This window comes from Anolis sagrei, chromosome 3, assembly GCF_037176765.1.
Source record: "Anolis sagrei isolate rAnoSag1 chromosome 3, rAnoSag1.mat, whole genome shotgun sequence".
NCBI lineage: Eukaryota > Metazoa > Chordata > Lepidosauria > Squamata > Dactyloidae > Anolis > Anolis sagrei.
This window is the reverse complement of record NC_090023.1, coordinates 159850053-159863194: the sequence shown is the minus strand read 5'-3', so window position 1 is coordinate 159863194 and position 13142 is coordinate 159850053. Positions and strand designations below refer to the sequence as shown.

At 37.5% G+C, this 13142-nt stretch overlaps 1 protein-coding gene across 1 annotated transcript in view; it reads left to right on the top strand.

Moving 5' to 3' along the window:
• BMPR1A (bone morphogenetic protein receptor type 1A) overlaps positions 1-13142 on the top strand; it is a 72090-nt gene that overhangs the window by 37121 nt on the left and 21827 nt on the right. The window contains exon 3 of the mRNA XM_060768983.2: positions 10223-10439. Within this exon, the coding sequence (XP_060624966.1) occupies positions 10373-10439 (67 nt within the window). The 5' untranslated portion in view covers positions 10223-10372. The remainder of the gene's footprint in view (positions 1-10222; positions 10440-13142) is intronic.

The following is a 13142-nucleotide window of genomic DNA, read 5'->3' as shown; positions in this document are numbered from 1 at the left end:
CAGCAAGACTAAAGGCGCTGTTATACCAACTGTCCTTAGCCCCCCCGACCAGGGCTCCACCTCTGGCTCCATCGAGAACCTCGGCTGCTTCTAAGGGCTCCAAGTCTTCCCGAGCATCAAAGACCGTGAGACCAATGAGCCTCACCACGAGCCATCCTGTCCGCCCAACCCCAGGTCCCCTTTGACTTCAAGCCGTGGTCGACCTGTTCAGTCATGGCAACACCACCTTTGACGCCGTCAATGTGGATTTGCATTCAAGCAGGCTCACAAAGAGTCCAGGTGGGCTTAGGCGGAGGGGTCAGCGCAAACTGATCCCCTCCCGATCCCCTGACCCTGGGGAAATCTCTTGAGGCGCAGCTCAAGATGCAAACTCAAGCTGCGGCCAAGAGGAGGAAGTTACAGCAAATCTTATCTTCATCCTCATCTAGAAGGGGCCAAGCTTCATCATCAGCGACTTCGTCCTGTTGATCCTCGCCCTCTCTTCAGCCAGCCCAGCCCAGTCCATTCATCCATCACTGGACTCAGGAGTGGAACCACTATCAAACGGAGAAATCCGGGACTTCTTGTCCCACTCTACCTGTACTGTCATCCGGGCCCCATCTCAACTGCTACTACCTCCAGCCATGCAGACCCAGGCCCAACAAGATCTGTTCCCACTGCCAACCACCACACCAGAAAGGGTCAGGGAAACCACATGGCTTTCTCTAAGGCAGAGCAAGCATTTTGCGTGCTTTTTGGAGTCGGGGATCTTTGATGCACACTGGGTGCAACGCTTAAAATGAGTCGTTGATATCTACAAAGTTCGGAAGAAAGCTGAGAGGCAGGGAAAAAGGAAATAAGGAGCATGGAACCAGGATAAGTAGGTGGGGGTTATTGCCAAAATTTGAAAGATCACAGCTTGGAAAGCTTTCCGTTGAAATCTGCACAGGTGCAGTAACTCTATATGTGGGGATTCTCAAAAGACCACTCGAAACAACACGGTTACAGGGAAGCAACCTGTCCTTCACCAAGTATCTATTAATTCACAGAATAAACTCTGATCGAGACTATTAATTGGATTTAAGGCATCCTTTTAATGAAGGAATTCATCTAATTCCATCTTTAAAAGAGTACTTGTACGTTGTCTGATGTTTTTAAATATTATTAAGTGAAATGTTTTATTCTGATTTCATAATTTAGACTGTGCTGTTGTTCCAAGAATTTGTGACCCTGTTAGTAAAGGTTTTTAAAGAGGATAGCTGAGTATCAAGTCTGACTCATCTGAAGTCTTAACACCTTCATTGGTAAATTCACACGGAAAACTCTGGAGTAAAAGAGATCATATCCTTCATTGTCTAATGTCAGACAGCTTAAAAGATATGTTCACAATCTGTTGGTTTCTTTCCTTCTCCTGTTCTGTAAATTCTAGTTTATATAATTGAAAATACTTGTGCCAATTAAACATCCAGCAGTAATTTATATAATATTCTTAACTGTCACTACCAGAGTATACCAAGAAGACATAGAATTCTTACACAAGATTTTATTGGTCTTTCACTGCGTATAAGCTGAATTACTGCCCCTCATTCTTCTAAATTACTTTATATTTCATGTAGAAAAGGATGCTGATTAGCAAAGCAATTGCTTTCACCATTTTATCCCTAAAGTCCTTCAGTATTTTGTCTGTAAGGGGGATTGCTTAGTGAAGGAGCCGACAGTATTCTTATGCTAATCCATTCTGTGGATAAGAAGCAATGCAGCCATGCAAACAATGGAAGTGGAGCCAGAAAGTCTGCTGTGTAGTCTAGCACGCCTTGAGAAGCATATGAGACAGGGCGCCTAGGGCTGCTTAAGGGGAGGGGCCCAAGAAAAGGGGAGCGCTCTATTCCAAGTTATTTTATGGAACTGGCAGATGACCAAAGAAAGGAACCTTATGAGGTAGTCAGTAAGAGTTAAGACAAGGGAAACAGAAGAGAGTGAGAGAGGGAAAGGAATAGCTGAAATCTTAGAGTTCTGCTCTGCTGAAGTCTTACCGTTTGGCTGCATTTAAATTTCACATTCAACCTGAACATTTTCTTCATGCAAAGCTGTAAATTCTACACGTAGCTTCTTTTGGAATAAGGATATAGGTTTGAAAATAGTTTTATTTTCGCTTAACTTTGTTACAAGTATAAAACTACAGACAGGCAATATGCATTAATTTCTTTTATATTTGTCTTTTACTCTTTTACATAATGTATTTATATACATTATCTGCATGTACTGTACATTATAATCATCTACATGTACTATATAATTACAGCTGAGGAATACTGTTCAGCTTAGCTTCAATTCAACACATACATATTCCCGAAGCATTCAGTATGACTTGAAAGCACACACGTGTCTAGGTTATGAACTTGCAATTTTTGCTAGGGAATGATAATGTGCATTTCGTCTCACAAAGCCCAGTATTATCATTAAAAGTAAAATAGAGTAGTAACCTCCTACTCAAGTAATATGAGGTATAACAATTTTAAAAATGGATATACTCACAAAATAATATTACTTTTACTGCTTGAATAACAAGTTAATACTCTATTTGATAACAAAGGTTTCTGTGCAGACTAGAATGAACAGTAAAATGAATAATCGAGCACAGTGAGAATGCATTTCTGAGTATAATAATGTTTCTTTATTGTTGTTGTGTGCCTTCAGATAATTTCCAATGTATGGTGGTGACCTAATTAAAAGTGATCATGGGATTTTCATGACAAGATTTGTAAAAAGGGGGCTTGCATGTGCCTTACCTTTCGGCTGAGAGAGTGTAACCCAATGGGTTTTCATAGCTGACTAGAGATTTGAGCCCTGCTCCCCAGTGTTCTAGACCTCAATCTACTGTATCATATTGGCTCTCTCCGATATGATAAATAATTAATCAGCATCAGCAGTTTGTTCTATTTTATATGGGGTTTCCCCCCAGAATATTTCTAACCTCCCGACAAGGAAACCTGGAGGGTGGTGGATTTAAATATTATAGATCCTCTTTTTCTTAGTAGAAGTAGGTACAAGGTCAGAAACTCCCTCCCCAGCCTGGATAATAATGAAAAGCCCTACTAGTGATTTTCCAATTATACAGGAGCTATTCCAGGAACATGAAGATCCACAGCAGAAGTAAGCAGCGTGCAGTTTATAGGTCAAACACAGCTCCCCCAGGCTACACTTGTAGTTCCCGGACCCACCACAGTTTGCTGTTTCCTTTTATATCAAGTGGGAAATGTGTGTTTTAAAGGGGGGCTTACATTGTTCTTATGAACTGCTCATGAAACCATTTTGATTGAAAGTATTACATAAATATTTAAATAAAATATAAATGAGGCTGCATAACAGAGAGAGAGATTGAACTACTAGTTCACATGTCCAGATCCCTTATTATCCTCAGTTTTTACCCATGGCCATAAGAAATTCTTTCACCTTTGTTATCATTTTCATTTAAAGTGGTGTTCATGTGGCTGAGAAGGATGGTGAAACTATGGATAACAGTATCGTATATATTTCAGTAGCTTTCAAGTCCAATCCGCCCTGAGTGCCTTCAGGGACATAGAGCGGAATATAAAGTTGTTGTTGTTGTTGTTGTTGTTGTTGTTGTTATTATTATTATCTCAGTGATTCTATATATAAGTTAAGGTGAATACAAAAAAACTCTCTTTTTTATTAGATGAGATAAGTGCTTGGAAACTCACAACAGACATGGGCCTTGGCATACTCTTCAAACACAGCACACTGGTGTTCCGATTCACTCAGAGTGCACTTATACATGCAATGAGAAAAGCCCCAAAGATTGGCTAACACATTATTAGAGATTCCAGAATCTCACTTTTCAAAGCTGGTCTACTGCACTGAAGCAAGGCTTCTTCTTGGATTTTGACTTTTCTGGAGATAACAAACAAAAGAAAACAAAAAGGAGAAAGAAACTGAAAGGAAGACAACTGTATGTGTGTGATGAGTTGTATTTGGTTTCCCAAACAAACTGGCTTGAGTTTACAGTCAAATTGGTCTCTGCCAAAGGAGTCAGATGACTGGAGGCTACATTGAGTACTTCTGGGGGTGTGAAGATAAATCAGTCACTAAGGTGATTCAAGTAAGAGGAGAACACTGGCTTTGGAAATGTAGGAAAAAGAGGGAAGAAGATTGTAGGGAGGAGGAAGAGGAATAGCCTGTGAATCAAAGCAACCCCACACAGATATTGGAACTGTGTGGTAGAAGAGTTTGCCTGTGGTGGTTGGTTGCAAGAGCAACCATGCTTGGAGGACAAAGGGACAACAACTTTGAAGGAACAGTGGATGGGTTGAAACAAATGAATCAGTACCATGATTATAGGGAATTCAAGGAACATTCCATTGGATTGGTTTCTGGCTATTTGGCAGGGCTGTAACTAGGTGACTAAGTTTTGTACAATTTATGCTTCTGCAACACAAGTAGATTTTCTTAAAATAAAAGGTTACTACAAAGGTGGCTGTTTCAAATAACTGAACTTTAACTAGCTGACCTTTTCTTGGTATTGATACTTCAGGTTTGTTTCACCTTCAAGCCTTCTAATTGGCCAATTTAAAGATAAGTTTATAATTTGTTTGTGTGGTGATTTTGTAGTTAGGAAAGCAGTTGTCTTTATTTAATGTAGCCATGCTTTGCATACTGCAGGTAGATAGATTCTCTTAAGATAGAGCTAATGTGCAAGTTGTAATCTTCAATAATAACAAAAGCCTGGCATAATAAAGTTAGGTCCCCTTTCTTTCTGCCTGTCTTGGGAATCATTGTCATTGCTATCTTTCCCAGAACAAAAAGTCCCATTACAAGTAATGAACAAAGTGCAATGTGATGCCAGCTGAACTAATAGCACACATGAGCTATGCTGGTTGAACTAACCATATTCTAATCCTCAGGTGACAGATTAAACTCTTCAGGCAGTTAAAAACAGAAAAGAAGCAAAAGTAAAAGGTGATAGAAATAGAATTAACACTAGATGCAAGTGCTTAGTGACTTGGATTCAGGGACAAAAAGAACTACTATAATCAATGCAGAAAAATGGAGAATGAAACAAAATAAGGAAAAACAGGAGGCTGCTTCCACAAATTCTGAAAAATCTGAGAGAGATGTTAACCAAGAGTTACATTTGCTGTATATCCAGCAGGGGAACACATTACCTGACCAGGTGGAAATAAAAAGACAATGGAAACAATACACTGAAAAACTACAGTGCGTCCTCCACTTTTGTGGGAGTGAGGGACGCAGGACCCCCACAAAAATTGGGAAATTGCGATTTTTAAAACCACTGTTGATTTTTAACTGAGGGAGCACCAGTCTAGAAATTTCTGGTTCTCCAGGACAGCTCTTCTGCTGGATGTTGATCATAGGATCATGCTGTATTTTTTTGGCTGATTCGAAAATTCTTGAGGACAAATGGACACTCAAAGTGCCGTCTCTGTCTTGGAGAAGCTTACGTGGTTGTTTCTTGTGCCCACTGTAGAGCCTTTACACATCAGGTGAGGCAAAACAGAGATTTGTGACTCATACATCCAATGTCTAGTTTTTTTAAATAGCAGCTTACAAAGAGAAGTGGATTTTCAGTGATGCAAAGACCCTTAATGTGTGGCTGATAATATTGGATAATTTCATTTGTTATACTGACTGTGGCTATTGAGCAACATCAGCAATCTGAAATCACCTGGAGCATCACATTCTTCAGCAAGGGCTTAGAACATATAATGGCATAGATTACTAGATTCAGGGCACATCATTGTTTTATAAGGTGATAACATATGCTTAGAGATTAGACTGTTTCCTCACAACCATATTTTGAGTGGGAAGACTAGAGGTGCCATGGGGTATTCCCTCATGAGATAGATAGCTGCATAGTGCCGTGCCTAATTGAAATTGTTTACATCTTTCAGAGTTTTCACAAGAGTTGTTTAATCTCTGATCATTAAAATAATGTCTAGATGTATGAATAAGGCTTAGCTCCTGTCATTTAAGTGAGAAGGAATACAAAACCAAAAACAGATTGTTGCCAGGATCATAGGGATCATAGATCTTGCCTGTTAGCTGAATATGTGATCACATGAGTAAGCTTCACATAGAAACTTGGAAATAAGAAGGCCAGAGTTCTGCCTGTTCTACCATTCCAATGTTGTCCTTTCTAGCACAGTGTCTTAATTTCATATAATAATAAATCACTGCTTTCCATTCATTTGGAGCCAGATAAAATGTTGTTGGTTGCTTCTCTAATTATTTTTACAACTAAGAATTAACCTTTAGTGTGTTGGGCACTTGATAAACCTTGTAGGCTATTTGTTCACAAGCATCATTGTTACATGGTACCGCAGGAGCAGAACTGAGCAGTTGAGCATTGTGAACCCATTTGTTTATTGTGTTTCTGTGGATACAGATAAATCTGAGCTAAAATATATTGATCTTCCTCCTTGGGCCTAAACACTGAAGGCACCAGATCCTGTTTGATGTTGGAAGCTAATCAGAACAAGCCTGTTTAGTCCTCAGAAGGAAATACCTAGTTCTGAAGGTTGTATTTCAGAGGGTATTGGCAAACAATCTCTTTTAAGTTTTTCTTGGCAAAAAAAAATCTCCTGAAATTCAGGAAGTAGCCATAAGTATACAGGTGGTACATACACACACACATTGTACTTCCTTATGTTTATCACATAGAGATGAGCACCATCTGTAGTAGCTTTGGAAATTTTCTGCAAGAAGTTATGTCTAAATTAGCATATCTATTAGCCATGAAATTAAAACCAAGTGTACCACTTAATGTAAGTTTAATTATATTGTCAATAATAACTTTTGACAAACTCTTGAAACAAAATATCTTTGCTTTCTTAGAAATTTCTCATTGATTTTAGTGTATTTTATTTCATAAGCTTTGGACATATTCCCTTTACTAGATTTATATACATCTATTTGCATATCAAAGAAAAAAATCAGAAAATATTTCCATTTTCTCTAAATACATTTGAAAAAGAATCTTAGAACTATGATGGTTAAAAGGAACCAGATTAATGTAACTGTTCAATGATCCGTGCCTTTAGCCCTACATTTCAGATGGGAAATTGCTTCTTTCAGGCTCTTGTCATTTGTCTTCAAGATACATAACTTTCTTCTAAATATTCAGTCTGTGATATCCGTATATGTATATTTCTTGTGGACTTTCCACAAATTTAGAACTCATTCGTTTTATCAGAGTCATTTTGAACATCTTTCAAAGGCGATGAAAGGTATTTGGGCAACCTTTTAATGGCCAGGAACAAGCAGGTATATGTTAGTCCTTTTTGATAGGGTGAGTTATTAATCAAATATGTAAGTGTGCATCATACTGACTACCACTCAGAAAGGATCCATGTAGTGCAAGTAAATCCCAGTAGTGTATGTCAGCCACAGATTGTGAGACAAAGCAGAAAAAGAAAAAAAACACACTAGGCCATTGCTCAGTTGATATCTCAGTAAAACTAGCTAGCTAGCTTGCTCTGGGTATGGTTTATGGAAGCAGGATTTGCAACTTAGATGTTTAATGTTCAGAAAAAGAATAAATAGAGGTGGATTTAATGTGTGTGTGTGTTTAGAATGTGACAGACATTGAAATTGTCTTGGCTCCTCATGCTGAAGCCCAGACAATCTCCACATGCAAAATTCTTCACATAATACAGTTGGCTCTCAGTATTTTGTATCCATTGATTCCATTGTCCAGGGCTTGAAAATATTTTTTTTAATCAAAATCTCCCCATTTTGCAGCATTTTACTAGGTTATTTATAGTTGGACTTAAGCATCTACAGATGTTGTTACCCATGGGGGATCCTGGAACTAAACACCGGTAGATACTGAGGGCTCATTGTATTTGTTGGCTCTTTAATCATCCTTTGTATTATTAAAGGTGACAAATGTGAAGAATTATCTATATAAATAAAAATGTAATGTTTGTTTGTGGGATTAACATAACTCTAAAACCACTGGATGAATTGACACCAAATTTGGACACAATACACCTATCAAGCCAATGAGTGACCATCACTCATAAACACCTCCCAAAAAATAGCGGAAAGGACTTAAAAACCCCCAAAAGCTAAACGACAATGCAGTGCATGCGCAAAAACAACAGCCCCCAGCATCCCCTAGACCAGGCCCTTTAGGTGAGGAAGATGCTCCAAATGCGCTTCTTCCAAGTTTGCTTCTCCTTGGATTTCTTTGAGAGCATCCCAATTCCTGCATATTTCCAGTTTCCTATTCCTGGACTGCAACTCCCAGCAAGATAAGATAGATAGATTAGATAGAGATAGATAGGTAGGTAGATAGATTGATCAGGAGGACTGCTGAGAGTTGAACTCCAAGAATAGGTAGATAAGGAAGAAAGGAGAGAAAGGGGAGAGGAAAGATAAGAGGGGGAAGGATGGGAAGAAAGGAAGGAAAGGAAAGGAGAAAAAGAGGGAGGGAAGGCTGGCCACGGCGAATTGATACCAAATTTCGACACAATACACCTGTCAGGCCAACAAGTGACCATCACTCACAAAAACACTGAAAAACACAGCAGAAGGGACTTTAAAAGCCAAAAAATAAGAAAATGCATTACAACGCATGTGCAAAACCACATTTACACATATATACACACACAAAACACATATACACAGACTGGGCCACAGCAACGCATGACAGGGGATGGCTAGTAGTCTAATAATATCTGGAAAGTTCAAAGTTTCTTTTATATGTGCTAGGTCTTTAACATCGATAAAAATGTACATTTCAAAAGTTGCAGGATATATAGTATGTTATTTTTGAAACAATCAGGAAACAGGAATGTTGAGCTAAAACAAATTACAAGTCCCAACTAGCACAGGGGGATTTACATGAGCATCAGTTTACCATTTTATCATAGATTCAGTTGTTTTCCTATAATTGGGATTAGAAATTGAAACTATACCTTTGCTTGCAGTAAAGGTTTTTGTTCATGTACTATTTAAGATACCTTTTGAGGATAGCGGGCAAAATATTTTGGTACAGTCATAACATATTTAATGCCGTAAAGAATGCATCCATATTTTAAACAGTTATTACATAGCATGTGTTTACAAAAATAGTAACATGAATCAGTAGAATAAAATCTATTTTTTCAAGCAATCAGATTTCAGAATTAAATAAATAAATTTTAAAAGTTTTATGTTGGTTTTAAAAGGTGGCTGTTGATGCACAGTTATTACAATGTGGACATAGCCCAGTGTTATTCACACATCAGTTTCTGTATCCTGTGGCTGGTTTGTTCCATTGCAGTGGCTTTATTTCTTGTGGTGAGGAAGCTGCTTTGTTTCTTCATTACTAAAAAGTCACAGATGTGTGAAAAGTAGGCCACAGGTCGAAGGCTGCATGCCCTCTGCGTGTATAAATTGAAAGTGACAGATACCTCTATGCTCCACCAGTAATTTCCCTCCATGATAAATGCCTATGAAGCAGTAATTAAAATAAAAAGTTCTTCGCTTTTGCCAAAAGACAGATTGAGTTATTTATGGTAGAAGCAACCACCAATAGTAATTGCAGCACATCCTTGAACAAATACATTTTTTTTCATTCAAGAAAAGCGCCAGGCTGACAGGGGTCAAGGGGGTCAAGCCCACTCAAACAAGAGGCCAAAGAAAGGCAAAATCAGTGTTCTGTTCATCTTAACACAAATTTGTATTGTCTGTATTACCTACTTAGGTGTCCAAATTACTCTGTATTCCTTGGAGCCCTAGTTGAACTTTATTCATTTTTGCAGCTGTTATACTTAAATATATGTGTTTAATTATTTTATTCCTGAAAAGCAGTTTAAGATGGTAAAGTAATTTAACTGTCTTGTCTTTAGTGCAGTTAAGTAACTATTTTAAAATATTATTCTTAGGGAGTCCTGCACAGAGTGGTGTTCTTCCACTTTTGTTCACTGTATAAATCTATTCTGCTAATATGATGTTGGTATGTTGGAATGGGATGATGGGTAGTCTGTTACTAGTTCTGGTTTCAGATGTGTTTAATAAACCTTGAATTTTAAATTTGAGCTGCATCCATCTGAGTAATGAGTTGTAAAGGGATTAAAATGCAAAGTGGTGAAGTTCCATTATCCATGTTTATGTAAATACATTTGTTATTTAAGATTTTATACTGACTTGAAATATTTTCCTCTTTTTTGGAATTTTGCAGTTGGATCTTATTATCTGTTTTGTTCATTTTTTTCAGAAAACAAGGTGGAATAATTAAATCATTGATTTAACTGACCACTAAATCTTCTATCAAATTTCGCCAAAAAAAAATCCATCTTAAAAGTTGTCAAGAAACAAGGCAATTTGCCAAAGTTGACAGGAAACAGGAAGGATTTAAATGTGAACAATGATTTGTCTGAAGGTTTACGTCAGATTGCTGGGGTTTTGTGCATTCATCATTTTTCAAGTTCAAGGTAAAAAAAAACCCAATTTCAGAAATGTTTTTCATATATGAAATGTTTGCATATAAAGCAATGTTATGTTCAAACTGTAGTTTGAAATAGGTGCTGGTAAGATGATGTAACTTTTGAAAAACATTTGAAACCTAGAATCTTAAAATGCTGTTCAGAGACATATAATGCAAGTTGTTGAAAAGGAGAGCTCTTCTATGCACCTGAAAAGTGACTTCTATACTTTTTGGGAATTTTATAGCCAGCACTGAATTTTTGAAACCAATTCAGATTTTAATAGGGGGTCTCATGAAATGATAGTGTCTGAACAATTGTGGGAGTGGATTTTATGCATCTCTTTGAATTGTAACCATTACCAACAGGATCTTCTGCCAGCATCCCTTAACACAATACGCTCTGTTCAAAGGCAGTATATAAGAAATGATAGTTCAGAATGGGAAAGTTTTGAATTGGTCTCACAAGTGAATTTTGGACTTATTCACATGCATCCTGTTTTAACAAATCTGCAATGATAATATGTGGGATAATTTTATGAGTAAAAGTAAGAATGGATCTGTAAATCACTTTGGAAAAAAAATGAAGTGGTCCAATCTTTTATGTACTATTTGGCAAAGTTTCAGTTGCTGAATTAGCTTGTATTGAAAGTACTGCAATTATCCTACCACGTTTGTAGATTCTTTGCGAACTTGATTATTTGCAGATTCTTTGCTGCCTTCTCCACTGCTACCTTATCCCATGTTTAATGGGGACTTCATTAACACTGTTGTATTCCTTGAGCTAATTCTTTTTTCCAGAAAAGAATAAAGTTTGGATATAAAATATTAGGATCTAGGATAATTTAAATGTCTGTAATTAAATTTCTTCTAATTTAAAACAGTATATTTTTTTCCAATCCAATTCTTCCTTCTGGTCTCTGTGCATCCCATGCATTTATCTGCACTCAGTTGAAACTAAGGCCCTTTCTACATTGCTCTATATCGCATGATCTGATCCCAGATTATCTGCTTTAAACTGGATTATACGAGTCTCCACTGCCAGATAATCTAGGATAAGGAGATCTGGGATCAGATCCTGGGATATAGAGGCAGTGTAGAAGTGGCCCTAGATTGCCAAGATTTTGTTAGTACATCTGCCCTCTTTCTTATGAGCATACCTTCTTTGATCTGCTTCATTCACTACAGTGGTAATAACCTTTCATAGAACTTCTTGAGCATTTCAGAGATACGGTTTTATTCTTTATCTTTTATCCGTTTTTTTCCTTTTAAAGATTTATCATTTGCTCAATATTGCAGATACGTCATTTTGAGCCCATAGATTTTTTCCCCCCATTATCACTTCAACTCTATCAATCCTTCTTCTTGAGTCTGCTCCTTTTTCTTCTTGGCAGCAGGAGTGTCCTGGCAAGCCTACTCTCCTTTTGAGATTTCAGCTAAAAAAGGACAGAATAGGACAAAAGCCTTATCTTTCTTGACTTTGAAAATTCTGAACTATGCTATTCTTCTAGGCAGTAGTAAAGATTTACATAGGATAAAATAGCATCCTTAATGGAGCACTTTCTTTCTGATAAGGAAGGTGGCGATCTCTTGTTGTTTCACAAAAACTGGGTTTTTAGCAGTGGAACAAATCAATCTAGCACAGCAGGCAGCTGACTGTGCATCCAATTCTCTTTAGGAAGCGATGACACTGAGGATATATGGCACTTGCCTAGGATGTTTATATGAAAGTTGAAGATATTTGATTTGATACATGACTGATAAAAATACCGCTCTACTACAGAAACCATCGAAGGCTTGATAGTTTAACACAGCTAAATGCATAAATAATTCTTTTCAGTATACCATTTATTAATTCAGTGAATTGTCCAAGGCCTTCTTTTATCAGAGGAATAAATATTGGTCTGCTTCTAGAGACAATTTCCTTATGACTAAAAAGACATTGTCGTCCTCCTCTTCCCAGTTCGGTACTACATCAGACTCAGTCTTTATCTTTGACTGACTATTCCTGTCATTTAGCATCATCTTCGTGGCTAAGGTTCATACCACACTCATCATCACCAGCTGCCTTTTCTGTTACCTCTTGACTTGAAGTTACATAATTACAGATCAGAGTGGGTTCTGTCCATCATTCATCAGGGTTACTGATAAGAGTTTGTTATTCCTTCAAATGGTTAATTTTGTTTGTCTGCTACTAGAAGAAATCCTCAAGTTCATTTCCAAGGAAAGTATATTAACCCCTGTCTCTTTCAGAGAATTCTGAAATACTGGATTTTGTTTGAGATGCTAAGTGACTGCTATAACCACACCGCAAACTCTGTATGTCTGTATAGTTGTATTTACTAATATCCTTCCCATAGCTTGAGAAGGAGATTGTTTTGCTGCCACAGATGTACATCATATATATTCACATTGCCATTCCTTCCAATCAAACAGGAGTTTTTTATTACTCCCTGGAGTGTTCCCCCTTTGGGTTAGTGACTACACCATAAAGGATAAACTTAACACATTCTCCAGGAAAAAGATTTTTGGCCTGATATTTGTCATCAAATTTATTCTGGACTTTGATTATATCAAAACTTGGAAGTGCATGTGTGACAGAAAATAGATTTCAACCTGGTGTGTAAAGGTTTTAGAAATATGGAAATGAACACACTTTCCTGGGAAAGGCACCAAAGGTTAAAAGACAATAGGGAGGCCACAACCACCTAAA